The sequence below is a fragment of the Mollisia scopiformis genome, assembly GCF_001500285.1.
Source record: "Mollisia scopiformis unplaced genomic scaffold LY89scaffold_15, whole genome shotgun sequence".
In the NCBI taxonomy this organism is placed as follows: domain Eukaryota; kingdom Fungi; phylum Ascomycota; class Leotiomycetes; order Helotiales; family Mollisiaceae; genus Mollisia; species Mollisia scopiformis.
In genome coordinates, this window is record NW_017263595.1 from 349955 (window position 1) to 369842 (window position 19888).

General features: G+C 47.4%; 11 protein-coding genes across 11 annotated transcripts; 7 read left to right on the top strand and 4 right to left on the bottom strand.

The window, feature by feature from the left end:
- Positions 1-108: 108 nt before the first annotated feature.
- On the top strand, positions 109-996 carry LY89DRAFT_735374 (uncharacterized protein; the record flags this gene model as incomplete). The annotated part of the gene is made up of 4 exons (XM_018220005.1): positions 109-343; positions 392-496; positions 551-678; positions 730-996. 4 exons carry the CDS (start codon positions 109-111, stop codon positions 994-996), a joined length of 735 nt encoding a protein of 244 aa, XP_018069600.1.
- Positions 997-1976: 980 nt separating this feature from the next.
- LY89DRAFT_686030 (MFS general substrate transporter) lies at positions 1977-3854 on the top strand. The gene is made up of 4 exons (XM_018215190.1): positions 1977-2001; positions 2055-2802; positions 2856-3676; positions 3755-3854. Exons 2-3 carry the CDS (start codon positions 2091-2093, stop codon positions 3560-3562), a joined length of 1419 nt encoding a protein of 472 aa, XP_018069601.1. The 5' UTR covers positions 1977-2001; positions 2055-2090; the 3' UTR covers positions 3563-3676; positions 3755-3854.
- A 334-nt stretch (positions 3855-4188) lies between these two features.
- On the bottom strand, positions 4189-4554 carry LY89DRAFT_564653 (uncharacterized protein; the record flags this gene model as incomplete). Its single annotated transcript, XM_018208520.1, has 1 exon — positions 4189-4554. A coding segment is annotated over one exon (366 nt), but the record flags the coding sequence as incomplete, so codon positions are not given.
- Positions 4555-5081: 527 nt separating this feature from the next.
- Positions 5082-6591, top strand: LY89DRAFT_107084 (uncharacterized protein). The gene is made up of 6 exons (XM_018205049.1): positions 5082-5688; positions 5736-5843; positions 5890-6032; positions 6116-6182; positions 6240-6268; positions 6326-6591. The coding sequence occupies exons 1-6, from the start codon at positions 5415-5417 to the stop codon at positions 6536-6538; spliced, it is 834 nt and encodes a 277-aa protein (XP_018069603.1). The 5' UTR covers positions 5082-5414; the 3' UTR covers positions 6539-6591.
- Positions 6592-7622: 1031 nt separating this feature from the next.
- Positions 7623-10059, top strand: LY89DRAFT_686032 (uncharacterized protein). The gene is made up of 2 exons (XM_018215191.1): positions 7623-8111; positions 8211-10059. Exons 1-2 carry the CDS (start codon positions 7685-7687, stop codon positions 9818-9820), a joined length of 2037 nt encoding a protein of 678 aa, XP_018069604.1. The 5' UTR covers positions 7623-7684; the 3' UTR covers positions 9821-10059.
- Positions 10060-10503: 444 nt separating this feature from the next.
- On the top strand, positions 10504-11908 carry LY89DRAFT_686033 (cyanide hydratase/nitrilase-like protein). Its single transcript, XM_018215192.1, has 2 exons — positions 10504-10831; positions 10877-11908. The coding sequence occupies exons 1-2, from the start codon at positions 10659-10661 to the stop codon at positions 11691-11693; spliced, it is 990 nt and encodes a 329-aa protein (XP_018069605.1). The 5' UTR covers positions 10504-10658; the 3' UTR covers positions 11694-11908.
- Positions 11802-12409, bottom strand: LY89DRAFT_587957 (DNA replication complex GINS protein psf3; the record flags this gene model as incomplete). Its single annotated transcript, XM_018209453.1, has 2 exons — positions 11802-12320; positions 12368-12409. The coding sequence occupies 2 exons, from the start codon at positions 12407-12409 to the stop codon at positions 11802-11804; spliced, it is 561 nt and encodes a 186-aa protein (XP_018069606.1).
- A 329-nt stretch (positions 12410-12738) lies between these two features.
- LY89DRAFT_686034 (manganese and iron superoxide dismutase) lies at positions 12739-13760 on the top strand. The gene is made up of 3 exons (XM_018215193.1): positions 12739-12794; positions 12847-13112; positions 13180-13760. The coding sequence occupies exons 1-3, from the start codon at positions 12743-12745 to the stop codon at positions 13474-13476; spliced, it is 615 nt and encodes a 204-aa protein (XP_018069607.1). The 5' UTR covers positions 12739-12742; the 3' UTR covers positions 13477-13760.
- A 250-nt stretch (positions 13761-14010) lies between these two features.
- Positions 14011-17310, top strand: LY89DRAFT_719842 (uncharacterized protein). Its single transcript, XM_018218527.1, has 9 exons — positions 14011-14359; positions 14411-14452; positions 14504-14558; positions 14616-14648; positions 14695-14816; positions 14861-15809; positions 15867-16182; positions 16239-16328; positions 16413-17310. Exons 1-9 carry the CDS (start codon positions 14282-14284, stop codon positions 17224-17226), a joined length of 2499 nt encoding a protein of 832 aa, XP_018069608.1. The 5' UTR covers positions 14011-14281; the 3' UTR covers positions 17227-17310.
- Positions 17311-17992: 682 nt separating this feature from the next.
- LY89DRAFT_735383 (uncharacterized protein) lies at positions 17993-18467 on the bottom strand (the record flags this gene model as incomplete). Its single annotated transcript, XM_018220006.1, has 2 exons — positions 17993-18028; positions 18093-18467. The coding sequence occupies 2 exons, from the start codon at positions 18465-18467 to the stop codon at positions 17993-17995; spliced, it is 411 nt and encodes a 136-aa protein (XP_018069609.1).
- A 520-nt stretch (positions 18468-18987) lies between these two features.
- LY89DRAFT_686037 (uncharacterized protein) lies at positions 18988-19826 on the bottom strand. The gene is made up of 2 exons (XM_018215194.1): positions 19186-19826; positions 18988-19088 (listed from the first exon to the last, which is right to left on the bottom strand). The coding sequence occupies exon 1, from the start codon at positions 19702-19704 to the stop codon at positions 19357-19359; it is 348 nt and encodes a 115-aa protein (XP_018069610.1). The 5' UTR covers positions 19705-19826; the 3' UTR covers positions 18988-19088; positions 19186-19356.
- Positions 19827-19888: the final 62 nt, after the last annotated feature.

The window sequence follows — 19888 nt, forward strand, 5'->3', positions numbered from 1 at the left end:
ATGTGGCTACATGTGTAAATGCTTTGGTAACATACTCGTCGGTGCCTCCTCATTCATTCTGTTTCCCATCAAAGAGTACTCGACGATATCACTTAAATTTATCATACGATGGACAAGGCCAAGGAGAGTGTGTACATGCCCGTGCGAGATGATGACGACGAGCTGCCTCTGAGAGTATTTCGATCGCACATCACTCCAAAGTTCAAATGGTTTTGGGCTCTGTTGGTCCTGGAAGGAATGCATCTAGTTTTGATTCTAGGAGGATACGCCTTGTATTCGCTGGTACGATACCAAACTCAAGACAATGAGCTGTCGAGAACATACATGCATGGTCTAAATACTTGTGAGCGAGAAGCAACTTTAACAAGACTTTCTAGCTGACCACCTAGAGACTTTGATCTCATGAAATTTGACACCGTTAAGGACTTTTATGGCGATTCCAGCCTTATGAGTCGAACTGCAGAATCGGATGCTCTGTTTGCACATATTCAGAAAAGTATGTTTCCGAAAACGCTCTGGCATATGATCACTTGCTAAGCAAAGCTCATAGCGGATGGGGTTGTAGCGATTGATACAGAATGGGCTCTCAAACACAACTTGTCTCCTTCTCGCCTCCATCCAGAAGATCCAACTAAGAGTATCTATCAAATCGATATGTTTCATTCCATGCATTGCGTGGTAAGTGCTTTCCGTGCGATTGATGTCTGACTGTGGCTAAAATTTCAACAGTACCGTCTTCGAAATATGCTGACTTCAAAGTTATCACTTGAGGCATGGCCACGCAATGATGACCATACTCTCCATTGCCTCGATTACATCAGAGAACAATTGATGTGCAGTCCTGATTTACTACTACAAGGGACTGTTAATCTCATACACTTCAACATCAGCAAAGGCCACACTTGTCGAAATAGCGAAATGATTACTGATTGGGCAAAATCACATCATTGGGAAGGTCATCGTCAATTTCTTATTGATACTGTTGGTATTCAATAGTCGGGTTATTGTGAATTTCTGTTGTAGCAATAAAAATCCTACATTCGGCCGGTGGTCGAAATAGAAATAGGAGAGCGACAGCTGAAACAACTGATGCTTTAAATTCAACCTACAATTTCTTTGAGCATTTCGTCTACTTGCAAACCCGATGCTCTGCGCAAGGTTATCGTCTTCCAAAGACGCCAACATGTTCTTACGATACAACTCCTCGGCCAGACCTCGCTTACATAAAAAGCCGCGCATCTGTATGATCTACAGTATCTCAACACTAACCCTGTTCGAAACCACTCGCCGTTACAGTGCTTGTTGGAGTCCAAAATTGAGCCATGATGCTTTGATCTGGAAACGTTGCATTGGCTGGTAATTGGGGGCTACTAGATGGGACAAATCACAGCCTTTGACGCTCCTTCACCGCGGCTCGATGCGAAATACGGAAAGCTCAGCACAGCACAGCACCGCGCTTGCACCTAAATCTGCATCTAAGGACGAACACACCGAGAAGAGACCTAATAGTTTCCCCTCATAAGATCTTATGTCCGGAGATAATCTGACGTGATTTTCGTCGGCAACCGAGGGGATGTGCGGTCATGTGACGAGTTTCATGCAGACCGGGCACTTATGCGGCACATTTGTGGCACAGTGCGGCACATCCGGCTTTGCCTGAATCCTTCGACCTCCGCCACAATATAGCTGAGCTATTTCACTTGTGCTGATTCAAATTGCATTCAAACTGCTTTCAGCAGTCTAGAAATACTCATCCACCTTCTCTATGACAGAGACTGGCCCATCCGATGCAGCTATGTCGACGAAGGACGACGATGAAGACCTCGAGATCGAGGAGTATGAACTCAAAGAGGATTCTTTACCCCACCTATCGCTCATGAGCCTAGTCCTTCTAACACTCGGACTCGGTGGGTAGGTGCTGCTCTTCGCAATTTGTAGTCGGCTCCGCTAATACGTTTCAGCTTGCAAGGCGTCTTCGCTGTACAATTCTCATATGGCTCTGTACGCTCACCCTGGTGATTCATGATTGAACGAGATTGCTGACTATCCGAAAGGCATATCTGATAAGCTTAGGACTCAGTAAACCGCTAATGTCGCTTGTGTGGCTTTCCGGACCTATATCAGGAGCCATTGTACAGCCATATATCCTTCTTTGCAGTGACAGATGCGAGTCGAAATGGGGTCGGCGAAGACCATTCATCGCGGGAGGAGCAACAGCTATCGTGATCTCGTTAATTGGCTTAGCCTGGTCAAAGGAATTGATTCTCGGCTTGGCTTCCGTCTTTGGAAGTGAACAGGAAGACAAGATCACTGCAAGTACCACAGCAGCTACTGCAGTGTTGTTTGTATTTGCCCTCAACATAGCAGTACAGCCAGTACAAGGAGGTCTCCGTACTTTGATTGTCGATACTTGTCCGAAGGAACAGCAAGAATCCGCCAATGCTTGGGCGGGTCGAATTATCTGTACTGCGAATGTTTCGAGCTATGTATGCGGTTATATCGATCTTCCCTTCTGGTTTCCCTTCCTTGGAGAAACCCAGTTCAAAGTTCTATGCGTTATTACCTCGATCCTACTTGTGGCATCAGTTGGCTTAACATGTTGGTCGGCCAAAGAGTCTCCTGCAGCAACTCTCGAAGCAGGTCTTCGTGGTGATATGGGGCTATTTCGGAAACTTACTTATCTTACTACAAGCTTTCGACGTCTACATCCTGAGGTGAAAAGAGTCTGCGCGACACAGTTCTTCTCTTGGATGGGCTGGTTTCCGTTTCTATTCTATATCAACATCTATATTGGCGAGAAGTGTAGGTTTTTGCATCTTTCTGTCTGTAGAGAACTTTTAACTGATTGAATTCAGATTTAGATAGCTCTCCTACACACTCATACTATTCGCAGGCGCCCATATCCCAGGCCGACATGACGACGGCAGCTCGAACAGGTTCCTTCGGCATGCTCATGTTTGCTATCATCTCCCTGATATCAGGAATCGCCATACCACTTCTTATCCATGCTACGGACCGCACTCAACACCACCCTCGTGAGCCGCGCTTAATGTCCACAATTCTTGACACTATCTTCACGTGGACCAGCAGCACACGCCGATTATGGATGCTGTCACAGATACTGTACGCAACGTGTATGCTAGTAACCCTTGTTGTTTCCTCTCTTGTAGGGACTTTTATACTTGTTGGCTTGGCTGGTATAAGCTGGGCAGTCACCATTTGGGCTCCATTTGCGATTATCAACACAGCGATATTGTCAGACGCTGATGACGAGAATGAGGAAACTGGAGGCGATAACTATGAACGAGGGATGGGTACAATCATAGGGCTACACAACGTTGCGATTGCCGTGCCGCAAATAGTGTCGGCTTTGGTCTGTGGATTTGTTTTCTGGGTTTCTGAGCGGCTTGGGTTTGAGGATGGCGTTGGCTGGGTCTTGAGAATTGGAGGAATCTCTGCGCTTGCGGCAGCCTTCCTGACAACACGCCTTAACTACGGTAACGAAAACAGTGAAATGATTGCGACGGAAGAATATAAATTAGAAGAGATGGACCAGGCTTGATGAGGATGAAAGATCAGCCGTTCATATAGATCAGTTTCTGCATAGAAATGTTCAGCTTTTCATGATAAGGCACTTATCGAACAAAGTTTTGTTCAATCATGAGCAATGTTTCTGGTGAGACTTATAATCTCTATAAAAGCACCTCGTTTGATATTATATATCAGATTTATGTCGGCACGCTCACATGACTAGTCTACCTCTCGACCTTTGAGACAGACGGTACCGTCTGTCTCGCCACTGTACTAGAGCGAGTTGAATGGCCATGTTCATTGCAGGGCACAAGAGACAAAAGGTTAGAGAAATGAGCCTCATAGATATGATTCCTCGTTGAAGGTAATTATTTTGTAACACGCCTACGTTCTGTGCTCTTCAACAAAAGTGGCATTCCTACGATTCGGCTAACATGTTCAGAAACCTCTCCACTTATGCTTCCATCTGCTATCCCAAAATCAAAATGCTTAACTCTACAGGTACTTGTCTCCCGATTTGGGATAAGCTTGAGGTGTAAAAGTTGAAGCGGGGCTCCTGATGCCATCCCAACTCTGCGGCGCTTTCATCTGCTCCTCGGTGAAATACTCATCGCCCATAGATACTCCAGATCTCGTGGAAGCCGTGACATTCAGACTGAGGATTAGCTTCGCACAGTGGTGGAGATGTCCATCGTTGTTGAATCTAGGTTCAATCATTACATCTGAAAACTGAGCACGGTGAAGCTTCCTCCAGTAGAAGAGACAATGCATGACGTGCCACTCCCAGGATGTGTAGAAGCGCTTCTCTGATCCGGCCCAGGTCGCAATGTCTGCTACATCTGTTTCGTGATTGCGCTCGAAGTCAGAATGATATGTCCAGCTACCGTCCGGCTTATGACCAAGTCGACTGAACTCTTCATCAAGTTCATCGTCTCGGCAATGTGGAGGTAGATATGCGGCAGACATGGTGACATATTTGCAACCTAGAGACTTGGCTTCTTCCACTGATTTGCCGCAGTAACATGGTGAGCCCCATGCCTTGGGCTTGGAAAGTCTGTTGATGATATCGAGTGCACCATTAACCATCAAACAGGTGAGTGTAACGGCAAGTAGGAAAAAGATAAGCTGTTTGCCTGCGGCTGCAGCATTGGAACTAGGCTTGGCAGAGTGTTCGTGTTCGCCGTCGACCTCGAAAGAGTCATTGGATGGCGAATCATCGTGGTCTTCGTTCCACACAGGTAGATATTTTCCAGACTTCAGCATCGGTTCCTGTATTGAGTCTGACCTAGATTCCATTAATATTTTCATGTTGATGTTAGGAGCAAGTTACTGACATATTGGACACTGAGTTCTTCGCCTTAGACATAACGTTTACAGATGAAGATCTCAAATCAGCATCGATATCAAGTTATTACCCTCGTCATTAAAGAATAGCATGAGAGTAACATGATAAGCTAAAAATGTGAAGTGTATCACCAGTAAAGAACTCAAGGGCTTGTCTAAAGGCGGAATTTCCATCTCTAGAGCACTTTCCTAAACACAGACAAACACAGAGTGAAGCGCGCATGAGAGGGACTATCCTTGCGCGCGGTAGTGAGTCGCATTATTATTTGACGTAAGGGCGAGGCGCGGTGTGGAGAACTTCTTACTCTTCTCTTTCCCCTCTGCTTAGTCGGCTCGCTACCCCTTGCCACCTCGCTTCGACTAACTCCACCACAGCGCGCAACCATCGCGAGACGCGGTCTATGGCTCATCCGCTCTTTTGAGAATACTCACCTAAATTCAAGTGTGGGTGGAACCAAGATACCAACTTTGATCTATTGTAAAGCTATCAGAGGAAGATTCTGTTCCTCCTACTCCTCGAATCTCGAAACATCTTCAGTATGGCATCACTGAGCGAGTATCAAATGGATGAGCTTTTGCCCGAAAAATCTTCCACGGACGCTTTACTAGCACTACACAGGGAACCCAATGCTCGTTGGCAAGAGAAGCCACAACCAGTCTATCAGTGGCGGATTCTCAAATTGGGCTTCCAAAGTGCTTGTTTGGTGGTGAACTTGGTCGGCCTCTCGATAATTGCCATAACCTTGCCTCACTATATTCGAAGACACACTGAAGCCAACTGTGGTCTCCCAACAGATACTTTGCTAGGTAATAGTAAGTAGCATTGGTGAGATTTCGGTGCAGATACTGATGTCCCATAGTTGGATGGGTCAACGTCGCCCTTGAAAGCGAGCAAAGATTTGTGGACGCGGATCCTATGGACTTTGACGGAGGAACTTCCACATCGATATGGAACGAAATATATCCAAGTATGTATCCCCTACGTCTCCTCACGCTCCTTTAACAAAGCTTTAGGTGCTTGGGTCTGGGTGGACAACCCTCAAAGAATCGGCTTTGGTGGAGGGATAAAGATAAAAGAATTCGCTCAAGACGCATCGATTTGGAATGAAGCACAAGAAGGCTTCACTGTTGCAGTTATGCATGAAATACATTGCGTGGTAGTTGGCCTTCGCCCTGTCCCCTTAGTCATGCATTTCAATTATTTTCAACTCAAAACTTTTGCTGATACGCATATATTCAGGCGCAAATGAAGCGAGCATTGATTCAGTATCGGAGAGAGAATATGACAAGCATACCCAACGAGCATTGTGAATATCCCTCCCTATACCTTCATGGTTTAACTAACCTTTCAATCAACCATCCAGTAGACCACTGTGTTGAATATCTCAGACAAGTAAGCTTTATCTGCATTATTGTAGACTTCTTGAACTACTGGTTAACCAGTAACCAGGCTACGATGTGTCATGGTGACATGACACTGGAAAGACCTGATGATGCTATGGCATACCCGCAATATACTTCAGGTTGGGGTGACGTCCATCACTGCCGTGACTGGGGTCAGGTTCACGAGGCTATAAGTTCTCGTGCTATAAAGCGAGGAAGTAAGGGATGGCAGAAGTCCACGCCTTATGTAAAAACCCACTTAGTGATTCCAAGAAGTTGAAAGATCTCATATAATTACTGTCTCCAGCAACTCTTAACAATTTTTTGTCTTGGTTATAAAAAACTGAATTTATATTTTGGAAATTAGCATCATGAGTGTTGGATCGATTCTAAATATATGAACAAGTCTGTATCCCTCTGACAACGATGAAGCCTTGTTCAATGACGGATTTTTCAACCATCTAGAGACGAGGGTCAAGTGCCAGAACGAAAGGGAGTAAGGACAAAGAGCATAAGCCGGACAAACAAGAGCAATGCCAACATTCAAGTAAGTTGATAGATCAAGAACACAAACATCTAGGTCATCAGAGAGAAATGGAGAGAGTTCGAGGAAGAGTGAAGTTTCACGTGACTAGATACTTTGAAGAAATGAGATTCCTGGCTGGGTAATTACGATTAAGGTTAGAGACCATAATGATATCTCAACTTCTTCTCCAAGTGCTTTTAAAGCGTTTTCTTTAGTCTCGTTTCTTCTAGTACCATCACGGGAATTGCTGACACTTCTCGTTTCCCGATCCCGAAACTCCTCATCTCCTTGTGATCACGAAGCACTGTCTTCGCGCCGAAATCTTCTTATATTACTGTCTCTCCGACGTGTTGCGGAAGTAGCTTGCGGTCAATGGAAACCTGCAACTTCGGACCTCAAGCTTGATCATGAATCATTTTGTGAGGTCCGAACACTGCATTCCATATCGCGCAAGTCTTTGTAAAGCCCGATCCGACATGGAAGCCAAGCAAGCTTACAAGGGAGCTTGTTGTGTGAAGATTGCGGAAGGGACTCTGCGTTCGACATCACATCTCAGCCCTACCACATTCGTTCATTTTTTGGCCCCCATCACTGTCGCTTCCACCGCACACTCGCCCATGCTTGTACCTTTCGGGCCTCATTCCACGTATGCTCCAGTCAGGTACATACTCCCTGCTCAGGGGCTGAGCCGTGCCTTGGGAAAGCGTTGCAATTTTGGATCTCTCGCCGCATTGTCGGAGCATGCACCTTTTCGAGTGAGATAGAAGTGGTGTCACCATGACATTCAAAAGTGCGGCCCTGCCACTTCTCCCGTTTCGTGTTTTTCTCTGCTTCAGATCTGCTTTTAAGCCTTTTTTCTCTCGCTATCGTTGTGCTTTTGTCGCATTATATTTTTGAAGTATGGCGCTTTCACTAGACGTCAACTCCACCATTCTATATTCCAACAACTGGAGGAACGGATCGCTCTTCCCCCAACTTCAAAGTTTCAATAACCTATCCGAGTACATCACTGTATACAACGGGAATTCCCAAGACCAAGGTCTGGACCTTACCATATTAGCAAACAATATAGCACTCCTCACTTTCAACGCCAGTGGCTTTAACACGTCGCCGAGTTTTGGTGGTGACAATGTCTCACTGGCTAGCACCTTCGCTCTCGCAGAAACGCTATTCGACCCCGATCTTCGCAGATTTCCGATCACTTGTGTATATCCTATCAGTGGGCAATATGACACCTTGAGCAGAGCTTTGTTTTATGTGTTGATGATTTTCTCTCTTGTGTTTAGACGACACATTTGGATCTCTGTAGCTGCATTGGGAGCAGCAAGTGAGTGACAAAGTCTTCTATCCTGTTGGACACTGGCGGCTTTGAACGTGCCTAGTGCCTCGGGTTGAACAAATAGAGCATTGCTAATCTTGTTAAAAGTGGTTTATGCCGCTACATCTGCAGTTCATCTCCTCGCTCTCGTCTCACAATTTGGGTTTAATCCCGATGCACCAGAACTGAACACGAGTTCAGCCCAAGCTTACGCCGATCTCGATTTCATTGGAATTCTTCCAAACCTGACAGCATCTGCAATCATGTTGACGCCCATCCTGCTGTGGTCGACAACGGTGCGAAAGTACGACGCCCAAGGGATTGTAATATGGTGGGGGTGTCTCGTGTTCGCTGCATTGGCCTGTCTCTTGTACAACATCAATGGATTCGAACTGGATACATTGAACTCTTTTGCGATCTGCGCGAAAGACTGTATACCATCATCTGATGTAGAATCCTATTCTTTCCCGTTTGCGGTCTACCAGAATTGTAATTGTATGGACTTTTGCGGGACATTGAGCCCAACGGCGCCAATGCGGAAAGGAGCCAATATGGTTCCATGGTTCGATGCTGTCAAGACCGAAAACGTCGTTAACAGACCATTCTTCCAGGACATCTTCGACATCAACATCGTTGCCCTTTGCTTTATTGTGATCTATGGAATAATGGGTCTCTTGATAAGTCGATACAATCCTGACGAAGTTCGCAACGGGATTTTTCGATTCTGCAACTCGGACTTACGATTGTGGCTCAAAGTTATCTTTGAAGGAGAGCGGGAGGATCGTGCTCTTGCATACTTCCATGTCAAAGAAAAGAATACTCGTCGCACATTGTGGAAGAAGTGTAAATACGTCTTTGCCAAGGCGATGGCTACATCCTTCTCGTTTACTGCAGGCGCCACTGCCATCATCTGCCCTGCAGTCTTCGTGTCAAGTGTCATTGCAAACGAATTCATGATTCAGACATATCCTGTCAGTGAATACAGTGATGCTGTTGGTGCATGGGGAACCTGGGTTGGTGCACTGCTTGTTTTGATGGCTGCGATCATAAACAAATACGGCGACTCATGGTTACGAACGCTTCGAGTTGTTCTATATTCTATCTGGCGGCTCGTCAAGTACTCCAGCAGTGATAGGAAGAAATTGTACCCGAAATCGGACGACTGGAAAATCTCAACAAGACTGGTGCTATTTGGCTTGGTACTTGGAAGCCCTTTCGAACATTCATTCTGGAGTTTAAGGCGGGGTTACTGGACCTTCAAGACGACGATACATTTCTTCTTCGTGTGGTGGAGAGACACCGAGAACGCTTCTCAGCAACGCGGCAAAGCCATTGAGGCTGCATGGGAAACAGAACGAGTCAAAGTCCCTGGTGGGAAGCCAGAATGCCCATGTTATGTCTGCAAGCATGACGAAGAAAAGCGACTCGAGAAAGAAGCACATGAGGCGAAGGAGAAGACCTTGCGACTTCATTACGACAGCTCCAATGCAGCTTCGGGTGCGCTACTAGTGCCATGCGCTCTCTCTGTATCACCTTCAGGGCAATCGACTTCTTCACTGCCCTTGAAAACCCCGTCGATCGATGTCAACGAGCTACCTCTAAAGGTACAGAACATAGAGCTAAGCAGTCAAGGACGACCTGCTTCACCTCCGAATGTCCCACTGCCAACTCCTCGCTCCACTTTTGCTAGACAGAACACCAACGAAAGTTTGGCCTAGCCTTTGCAAGCTTTCCTTCTCAAAGCTTGTGTTAGAATCTGTTTAAGATATTCCTGGACTAGGGGATGAAGCTGTGTCATTGTATGGATGGTATTGGCCAATTCATTTTTAGCACTGTAGTATGTTGTGTCTTGGAAGGATTTATAAGCTACGATACCCCTTAGTATAAATTAAAGCGTTGTTATTGTCAGTTCGATGTCAGTTATGATATATTCTATGAAGTCGCTAGAAGGTGGAGTAGAGCGGAATAAAATCAATCCATCGAACTGTTTATGAGATACTTGTAGCTACTATCAGTCGGTCTGGCCCCTAATTGTCGGCCCGGGGCTGCTAGTCGTCGGCAAGCCCCCATTAACAGCCGCCCATTCGCCTTCTTTGGTCCCAATCATACATCCGAGCGGAATACAAAGCAGAATGCTCAGAACTTCAGAACTTCCCTTGTTTGGGCATTGGTGAAACTATCCCCAAACATGACCAACAACGTGTATATCCGAGGACTTACATTCGGATATCAAGCCTCGCAATCCTCTGGACATCCGAGTCGTGCCAAGTGGTGCCAAGCAATGATAAAGCTGATCCGGCGATTACCGACTTACTCACTTTGGAGTGTAACCTAGAGTCGGGATCTGATTGACCCCTTATCGTAGCAACGAACAATCCCCGCAGTGTGGCGGGATCATTCCGCTGTGCTATCAACCTCGACATCACATAGGGAAGGCTGCGTTTTTTTTTTCCGTACATATATCTACTGAATTTCTCATTCTTCGGGACTATTTGCAACCTGTGAGACAGCAATAATACCAGATACTTGTTCCATCGCTGCAAGAAGACTCTGACCATGACTGCCTCAAAAACTGTTCGGGTTGCAGTAACTCAAGCTGAGCCGGCATGGCTCGACCTTGATGGTACCATTGCAAAGACGATCAAATTCATGGCGGCAGCAGCCTCGAATGGCGCCAAAATTGTCACATTCCCAGAATGCTGGGTTCCCGGCTATCCAGCTTGGATATGGTACGTCCTCAGCGTCCAAATATAAAGGCAAGGCTGATATCTTAGGTCTCGTCCGATCGATTTTGAGATGACTACTTTGTATACAAAGAACAGCTTAAAAGTAGATTCGGATCAGATGAGATCACTTTGCGCCGCGGCAAAGAAGAACAAGATCGCCGTCTGTATGGGCTTCTCTGAGAACTTCAACAACAGCTTGTACATCTCTCAAGCTATCATTGGAGCCGATGGCACGCTCCACTTGACACGCAGGAAGCTGAAGCCAACGCATATGGAGCGTACCATCTTCGGCGACTCGACTGGTGGAAATACCTTGGCGAATGTGGCTGAGATTGAAGGAGTTGGTAACGTCAGCGCCTTGGCTTGCTGGGAGCATATTCAGCCATTGCTCAAATACAACACTTGCTTGCAACGCCCAGATGTCCATGTTGCTGCTTGGCCTCCTTTGTGGCCTCATTCTGGAGATGGCCAAGACCTCTATTCGATGTCTCGTGATGGCTGTCGGGTCTTATCTCGGACTTTCGCCATCGAAAGCCAGACATATGTCTTGCACACGACAGCCGTGCTCACCGAGGAAGGTATCCAGAAGATGGGGACGGCGAATAACTTCATGGGAGCGCCTGGAGGTGGTAGCTCAGCTATTTTTGGTCCGGATGGGAGACAATTGTCAAAGGATCTCGAGCCGACTGAGGAGGGTATCATCTATGGTGACCTGGACTTCGACGCCATCCTGAGGGCCAAGGGATTTGTCGATATCTGTGGTCATTACAGCAGGCCAGATTTGCTGTGGCTGGGAACCCAGGAGAAAGAGAACTTACCACTTAGAGGTAGCAAGAGCAAGACTGAAGAGGAGGTTGAATCATAGATTTTGAGCCTCAAATGCGAGAACGAAGGTCGAAAATGCTTCAATTGTTCCATATCCCCGGGTATCATGCATCCGTTCCCATGCAAACGCCTTCCCAAATGTAGCTCATCATTTCTTCTTCATCTCTCCCATCCAAACTCTCATAGACTTCGAGCTGTCGTGCGCGGCCCTGAAAAGCCCTCTCTCCGTCTCATCCAGTCCTCGTAGAAATTCCACTCCATCATTGCCAACTCCTCCACCTCCGCCTCTTTGACTTGCACCAGCATTGCTTGCATGATCACTGATCTCTGCGGCGCGTGTCCTGAATGTCTCCATCAACACATCGCAGACTTCCTCTTCCTCAAACAATTCCAATATTCGTGACCCAAGTCCGTAGAAGTGTTGCGCCAGAGCCCTCAAGTCTACAGATTTCGGATCTGCTTTCAATGCGTTCATAACGCGTGGAGCCAGACACGGTGGGAGATCAACAGTCACCAGGGGCTTGGTGGAATTCGGAGAGGAGACAGCCAACATTTCTGCGAGCCATAGTGGCAGATCAACACGTGTGCCCTTCTTGAGTGTATGCCCCGCATTGTTGTCTAAATATCCTAGGTTTGGGACATCGAGCTCGAAAGTACATGGTATTTTCTAAATGTCTGTCAGCGAAGTTGGAGAATTGCAGAGGTTTCTCAGACCTGTGAATCTGTCAAGATGGCGTCAATGTCATAATAAGACATTGTAGACAAATGCGCAATACTACCGCGATCCTCGAAACATATGTTGTTGTGTGCCCAACATGCGACGCGACAGCGAAAGACCGTGGTGGTGTTGATGATCCCTGCCGATTTCGCTACGGAAGCGACGTGCGAGGGAGCGAGATCCCGAGCTTCCAGAAATATAACCTCCGCTTTCCAGTTTGTTTGCATTCATTGATTCTATTAGAAGCAATAATTGAAGCTCTATTGAAGCATCAAGATTTGTGATCATCCATCATGTCTGCAACACTTTTCCGTACAAGCACAGCAGCTCGCTCTGCTCTTCGAGCTGGAGCTTCCAAGAGAGCTGCTGCTATGGCAAGCACAAGCTTTGTCCGCGGCAAGGCAACTCTTCCAGATCTGCCATGTCAGTTCATCTATTCAGCTCAAGTGACATGCATGCTGACCAATTTCTGAAGATGATTACGGTGCGCTTGAGCCATCTATTTCTGGCAAGATTATGGAACTTCACCACAAGAACCACCACCAAACATATGTCAACAGCTTCAATGCTGCTAGCGAGCAACTCGAAGCTGCTGAATCGAAGGAAGATATTGCCGCTCAGATTGCTCTTCAGCCATTGATCAACTTCCATGGTGGTGGACATATCAATCATACTCTGTTTTGGGAAAATCTTGCTCCAAGCAAGAATGGAGGAGGTGGTGAGCCAGCAGGTTCATTGAAGGTCAGTAGCCCCAAGGACATCGCAATTGCCTCTTGAATACCTCAAGCTGATGCATATTATACAACAGACTGCCATCGAATCGAGCTACGGCGACTTCTCTCAATTCAAGACCAAATTCAACACTGCTCTTGCTGGCATTCAAGGAAGTGGATGGGCATGGCTCGTGAAGGACAACGAGACTGGACAAGTTCAGATCCGCACATATGCCAATCAAGACCCTGTTGTCGGAAAGTACACACCTCTGCTTGGTGTTGATGCTTGGGAGCATGCGTATTACCTTCAATACCAAAACCGCAAGGCAGAGTACTTCAGTGCTATCTGGGATGTTATCAACTGGAAGGCGGTTGAGGGTAGATTGAAGTAGGCAGTCATGCTGGGATGTAAGATATCGAGGAAGCGAATTACGAATTGCATGGAATGGGAGCATGAAGGGATCAGTACAGCTTCCTAAATGAACATATCCCAACATCAACCTCTAATACGGATCAGCCATGTTAAAGACCCTTCTCCTTATTCCAGCTATTTGTTCGGCTAAGTGGCCCTACTGTATTTGCTGATGCCCTAATTGACATCAAATTTCGCGAAGGAAGTCTTCACCCTATCATGTAGCTAATACCAAATAATGCTGTCTGGTGTATTCATTGCTAACAGAGTTTTCCAAGCGAATTATAATAAGCTCGTGGAAAGGGGTGGTAGCCAATCTGGTGATACCTTTCTATCAGCCCCCCTTTTTGATTACATGAGTCCTTCAGATAACCCCCCAAGAGCATTAAACGCTACTGTGCCTTAGTTAGTGCACCGTTGAAAGTTCGCGATGCTTACGTTGGAAGACATCGGACGGCCATATTTTTTCAAGATCTGTCACGTACTTTATTCATCGTGCTTTCCGTTTTCGCAACCTCAGCCTCTCTTCACCCCGAGAAGCGTTGACATTCTCACTGCATCCTCAGATGATTATAGATTTGGGTTTCCACCGCGGCCCCTTCCCATTAGCTGCAGTTTAGTAGCTGAACCATTGGCGGCAATTTCACTAGTGCGATCGTCCCGGATGCCGTTTCCGCGTCGGATACCTCCGTACACAATTCACTGAAAGGACGACGAAAAGCCTCATCAATCAGGTTAAAGCTCATGGGATGCTTCTGTGATTGCAGAGTGAGGTGGAGGACGCTATGTCGTCCCAAACGAGGAGGGACCGACCTTCGAGGACGTGCCAACCGTGCAAGAGGCGCAAAGTGAGATGTGACAGGGTATTTACAAAGTCTGAACCTGCTTGAGATACTTGCTGACTGGTACTTTTGACTCGGCCAACCTGTGCGGAGTGTTCCAAAGTTAGAATAACGGTCAGTACATGGATGCGATCTCTAGGAAGCACAGTAGCTGAGCGATTGAAGTGTAGCTATGATGATGACGAATCACGTCCAAGGGCAAGGAACTTCGAATTTATTGGTAAGGCGACGAGATTTATGTCTTGGGGACCATCTAGCTCACCTCTTTTTTTCTTAGACGAGACGTCTAAGACTACAGCAGAAGCGTCAGGTAAGATACGCATCGATGATATTTTGCTTCGCTAACCATTTCTTAGGCTTTAGAAGTCTTGGCCAGGAAGAAACAAACGGCACTCCCATCATAGGGCAACTTTCACAGCAACCTGGTGGACGAATGCGCTATGTAGAACCTTCGTTTTGGGCGTACAACAAGGATGAGGTAGGACGTTTGTATGAAATATTTGCTCCACTGACGAATTCCAGACTGATCCCCTTGATGTCCTATTAGCTGCTATGAACAGATACGATATCCAGGACATACCAGAAGACAAAGAGGATGACCTTGAACCATCTCAATCATCCCGTGCATCGACTGTTTCTGGGATAGCAACTCCTTCTCGAAGAACAGCTCCATATCGTCTGACTGGAGACTTTGCATCTCCTTCGCCAGCTTGGACGCCAGCTTCCTTGAGCACGAGCCGTCTTCAACGCCAAGCAACCAACCCATTAACTCTCTTGCCACCAAAAGCAATCTGTGATCGACTCTTCGACTTTTACCTAGAAGGCTACCACTACATCTTCCCCATGATCCACTCCCCCTCCTTCAAGACTGAATACGCATCAATTTGGGACCCTCAACCAAACCCCCAAAAGAGCATGCACTTCGTCTGCCTCCTCCTAGCAATCCTCTTCGCAGGCGCAGCAGCATGTCCCAACCGCGAAGTCTTAGAAGATCTCATCCCTGCCGACGAAACCAACGAATCTCTCGCTACATCCATCCGAGAAAAAGGCTTGAAAGCTTTACAACAGGCTAATTTTCCCAAGACTCCGACGCTGGAAACTCTCACAGCATATATCATTTTGCAAGTCACGTGGATGAAAGAAGAAGAGCCGCTCACAACATGCGCTTTTGTCGGATTAGCGTACAGGGTTGCGCAGATGCTGGGGTTGCATCATGATCCTTCGCGCTTCTCGTCGCTCTCGAGAGTGGTTTGTGAGACTAGGAGGAGAGTGTGGTGGGTCATTGTCCACGTCGATGTTGCGGTTGGGTTGGCAGCTGGTTTACCGCCTCTGATTGATCTGTCGACTTGTGATGTTTGGCCTGTGAGTGAGTTGAGTGAGGAGCTTTTTGATATCCCGCCGGGGAATCTGGGGAGCAATTTGGAGGTTTCGGTTACGAGTGTTTGTTTTGCGGGGAGGATTAGGGATATTTGTGAGTTTTCCTCCCACTTTACTTATTGTATTGGACTTGGGTACTGACAAGAGATAGTGGTGACTCGCCATGTCCTCAGTAAGATCTACGGTCACCATGCTCTTTCTCGTCAAGACATCATGGCCATGCGGGCTAAATGCCGTGCTTTAACAGCGGATTTAGCTTCCAAAATTAACATGATACCGAAAAGTCCGCTGTTGAGAGTCGATGGCATTCCAGTATCCTATGAAATGGCGTCAGAAAAGAGTTCGAGAAACATCGAGGCGTATACGAGATTGTTCTTTAGTGCGATGATTGACAAGACGTGGTTTCTGGCTTGTCATCCTGTATTGAAGGAAGCTATTCATGGATTGTGGAAGGAGATGTATCCGCAGTAAGTCCTTCACTTTTGTTGCTCTGAGATGAGATGAGAGGCTAAGTTTAAATCAGGGCATTGGAGCATTGCAGATACTTTCTCTACAAGATCGCTCAACTGTCTTGTTTCGAAGAATTCCAACACTTTCAATGGAATTGGCCTGGGTTAGTGATATTTTCCGCTATCCCCTCCCACAATTCTCTTAATTAGCCGTCTATGGGTATATTTACACCAACTAACAACTCCAGCGCCCACCAACCCCTCCACGCCCTAATAACCCTCCTCCACTCCCTCCTCCGCCTCCCACGCTCCGATCTCGCTCCCACCTTCCGCCACGCCCTCGACACCGTCTTTGCGCTCTGCGGTCCCTCCTTCAACGGCGGCATCGTAGCTTCTACCTGCACCATCCCGCCACAAACTCGTCAACGGCCCCTAACAGAAGGAGGAATTGAGTGCTGGACGCTATTATGGAGGATGCGGGCCCGAGCTTGGATGATGATTGGTCTGGATCCGGACATTATCCCCACGAGGGAACAAGCGCTCGAGAGCCTCTATGAGTTGTATGCACGTCAGGGGTGGGATGAGGGGAGGACTATGGTGGGGGATGAGGCTGAGATGGATCGACAAAGAACAAGATCAAGCTCGAGTCAGGCTCAGACGTCAGCGAGCATGAGTGGAGACTTGGGCTTACCGCCACAGCCGCCGCAGGGCCAGCAGTTGTTTGCAGTAGCTCCCGATGCTAATCCATTCCTCTCCATCTCCCATCATGCACAGGACGGGAATCTTGGGACGGGAGTGGGGGGTGCGGAGGTACTGTCTGATCCGAATATCCCGGCTCCGAATGTGGATTTGATGTTTTGGGATCAGATGCTTCAGGAGGACTTTTTTGGTCATGGCCATCCTCAGGTCGATGGAAGGGTTTATGGGATGGGTGATGGAAATTTTGGTGGAGGGGGAGCGGGCAATGAGAGTGCGGATTTTGGTGGGAGTGGGAGTGGTTGGAGAGGGAGTAGAATGGAGGGGGATATTGATTTTCAGGGCGGTGCTGGGGGGATGAGGTGAGGTTGTGGAAGGAGGCATTGAAACATCAAAGGGGAGGATGTGAAGATATTAGTATTAGAAAAAGATAGATCAATAGAATTCCAGCAGTGATTTTCAAAGATGTTGAATTGCCACGTGCTATCAGACCGCTAAATGCAAATGGGATATCTCAAGCTGACAATCTTCTTGTCTCTCTAATATGAATGCGCCGTCTACCAGATACCATAAAATACCATACGCCAAACTCCTGAGCATTCTGCTATCATCTGGTGCTTCTTCCAGACCGACAGTCACTCCTCATCTTAAAAAAACGAGCTTCATCCGAGCTCTATCCGAACTCCATTGTCGTAACGATCAAAACCCAATCGACCATCTTTCATCAACGACATAAATCATAACACGCAACATCCAACATCCCAAGCATAGCATAGCATAGCAAAGCAACGTAAAGCTTGACATCATCACGTCACTCCCTCGACATCATCTTCATTCACCCCAAGCACCTGACTTTCCACCAAGTCCTCACGTCATCGTGACCTCCATTCCGATCGATCCGCCGATCTATCACGATGAATCAAGAAACGTTCCGAACCGAAATAAACTTCTGGCTGGTCGTTTGATTTTCATGCCACTGACTCGGGATCCGAAACTGGACAGGTTCTGTACCTAGGTATGCGATCCATCCCTGAATCGCCTCTCGCCTCTCGTTTCTCGTTTCTCGCTTCCCACTTTCTTACACCGCCCATCCATCTTTACGAAGTAGGTACATTTCGCCACCTCCCGTCGCTCACTTCTTACTCTGACGACTTCGTCCTCGCGACTTCTATTACATCATCATTAGCCACTCACTTCCTTCCTTCCCTTCGCCATCCCATTTTCGGACTTACGTGTTCGGAGGAGGACTTCGCACTCGAAGTACTCGAGCACGAGCTCGAATAGTGATAATCCACGTGATGTTCCGCCTCCCAGCGATTCTCCTCGTACAGCATGTTGAGCGGCTTGCCGTCGAAGGTTAGGTCCTCGTCGTCGATGCTGTAGGGCAGTTTCCAGGACTCGGCGTGGAGGTCGATTACTTCTTCAGCAGCGGGGAAGTCGGTGCTGGATCGGAGGGGGAGGTCGGTTATTAGGTAGTATTGTTTTTGTGAGGATGTGCTTGAGGAGGAGGAGGAGGAGGAGGATGAGTGCGATTTATGGGAGTGCGAGTGCGGTTTTGATGATGATGATGAGGAGGAGGAGGATTTGGGGTGTGTTTGAGATGCCATGTTGTTTTGTTTGTTGTCTTTGTTTTGTTGGTGAATGTTGGGAGTGCTGATCCTTAATATGGGAGTGGAGATACCTCCAGAGAATTTCAAGATAGCCAGAAATCAGGAATCCGGGGAAGAGGGCAGGTTTAATATAACGTCGGTGGATTTCGCAGGATCCAGATCAGGATTTGCGAGAATGCGATGCAGGAATAGATGGCAATATGACCTTGGGAACCAGCTTAGCGCCAGCCGAAATGGATGATACTGTACTGATGAGGTGAGGGATTATGTGAGTGACCAAAATCAGTCGGTTACCGAGATCCGATGCGAGAGAGAGGATTTTCACGAAAGTGTACTACTCGAAGGGAATGTAGGTCGGTCAAAAAAATCTTGATTCAACAAAGATTCAAATATGTGGTGATGCGTGGCTGATCCGATATATTGATGGGCGGTTGTTGGGGGTTCTTGTTGACTTTCCCTTTTTACCTTGGGTGGTGGCTGACTGGCTCTTGTTGGCGTCGGTGACCTTCCGTTCCGAGAATCTTTCTCGACTTTGTCTGGTTCCGATATGGAGATGGAAATAGTTTTGCACGGCAATTTGTACAATGTAAGACAGGAAACTTATCAAAAGTTCGGCAGGTTGGTCCTCAACACTTATACACGAAGGACTCCGACTCATTCCCTTGAATGTCGGAAAGTCTATTTCACGGCGACTGGCTACGGACTGACTACGCAGAAACTACTGTACGGAGAAGCTCGATACTCATGATGGTTGCGTCAGGTTTCTGGCTCAAGCAGGATCCATGTCCAATGTCAAGCCTTGAAGACCAGCTTGCGAGGTTGTCATCACTCGGGTTTCCAGGACTGGAAAACGGATCATGACCTGACAGGGGGAAGTGCACGAAGATCACATTCCAACATTCCAGAAGGGTGGGCAGGATAGGCGGGATCTGAAGGGCTCATCCTGTAGATCGCATGTTGAGCTGAGTCGTGTCGGTGAAGCGGTCGAGGCAGGAGGTTTCATCGCATGACAAGTTGTGTCTGGAACACGAATCGCCATAACTACAGTACTGTAGAATATTACCGGCCCGACCGTTCTTTTCCTTCTTCGCCGTACCATACATGCCATACCATCTGGCTGGCAGAAAATAAAGGGTTCATGACCGATGCACGAGAATTCTCCGAGTTCAGGAGAGAATGGTCCTTGGTTGGGTGGAGGACGAAGTGTAGGTACATGTGATGCGCAGTCGTTCATGTGGCTGCGCTGTCTGTCCGTCGTTGGGTCCGCGATGCGCGCTGAACGCGCATATCTCTGGCTCCCACCGCTGCGAACTCGGTCTGGAGGAACCCATTGCTGGTTCGCGCATGTTTAACAGCTGATAGTCTGGACATCAGAAAGTGACCCTGGGATGGATGAGATCTGGATCAACCCAAAAGGA

Coding starts and splice junctions, on each gene's coding strand:
- LY89DRAFT_686030 (XM_018215190.1), top strand. CDS start 2,091: ATGTCGCTTGTGTGGCTTTCCGGACCTATATCAGGAGCCATTGTACAG. Junction 2,803..2,855: donor CATCTATATTGGCGAGAAGT/GTAGGTTTTTGC, acceptor GATTGAATTCAG/ATTTAGATAGCTCTCCTACA.
- LY89DRAFT_686037 (XM_018215194.1), bottom strand. CDS start 19,704: ATGAACGACTGCGCATCACATGTACCTACACTTCGTCCTCCACCCAAC.
- LY89DRAFT_719842 (XM_018218527.1), top strand. CDS start 14,282: ATGTCGTCCCAAACGAGGAGGGACCGACCTTCGAGGACGTGCCAACCG. Junction 15,810..15,866: donor GGGGAGGATTAGGGATATTT/GTGAGTTTTCCT, acceptor GACAAGAGATAG/TGGTGACTCGCCATGTCCTC. Junction 16,183..16,238: donor TGGAAGGAGATGTATCCGCA/GTAAGTCCTTCA, acceptor AGTTTAAATCAG/GGCATTGGAGCATTGCAGAT.
- LY89DRAFT_686032 (XM_018215191.1), top strand. CDS start 7,685: ATGGCGCTTTCACTAGACGTCAACTCCACCATTCTATATTCCAACAAC. Junction 8,112..8,210: donor AGCTGCATTGGGAGCAGCAA/GTGAGTGACAAA, acceptor TCTTGTTAAAAG/TGGTTTATGCCGCTACATCT.
- LY89DRAFT_686034 (XM_018215193.1), top strand. CDS start 12,743: ATGGCAAGCACAAGCTTTGTCCGCGGCAAGGCAACTCTTCCAGATCTG. Junction 12,795..12,846: donor AACTCTTCCAGATCTGCCAT/GTCAGTTCATCT, acceptor CAATTTCTGAAG/ATGATTACGGTGCGCTTGAG. Junction 13,113..13,179: donor AGCCAGCAGGTTCATTGAAG/GTCAGTAGCCCC, acceptor ATTATACAACAG/ACTGCCATCGAATCGAGCTA.
- LY89DRAFT_686033 (XM_018215192.1), top strand. CDS start 10,659: ATGACTGCCTCAAAAACTGTTCGGGTTGCAGTAACTCAAGCTGAGCCG. Junction 10,832..10,876: donor GGCTATCCAGCTTGGATATG/GTACGTCCTCAG, acceptor CTGATATCTTAG/GTCTCGTCCGATCGATTTTG.
- LY89DRAFT_107084 (XM_018205049.1), top strand. CDS start 5,415: ATGGCATCACTGAGCGAGTATCAAATGGATGAGCTTTTGCCCGAAAAA. Junction 5,844..5,889: donor ATGGAACGAAATATATCCAA/GTATGTATCCCC, acceptor ACAAAGCTTTAG/GTGCTTGGGTCTGGGTGGAC. Junction 6,183..6,239: donor AAGCATACCCAACGAGCATT/GTGAATATCCCT, acceptor TCAACCATCCAG/TAGACCACTGTGTTGAATAT.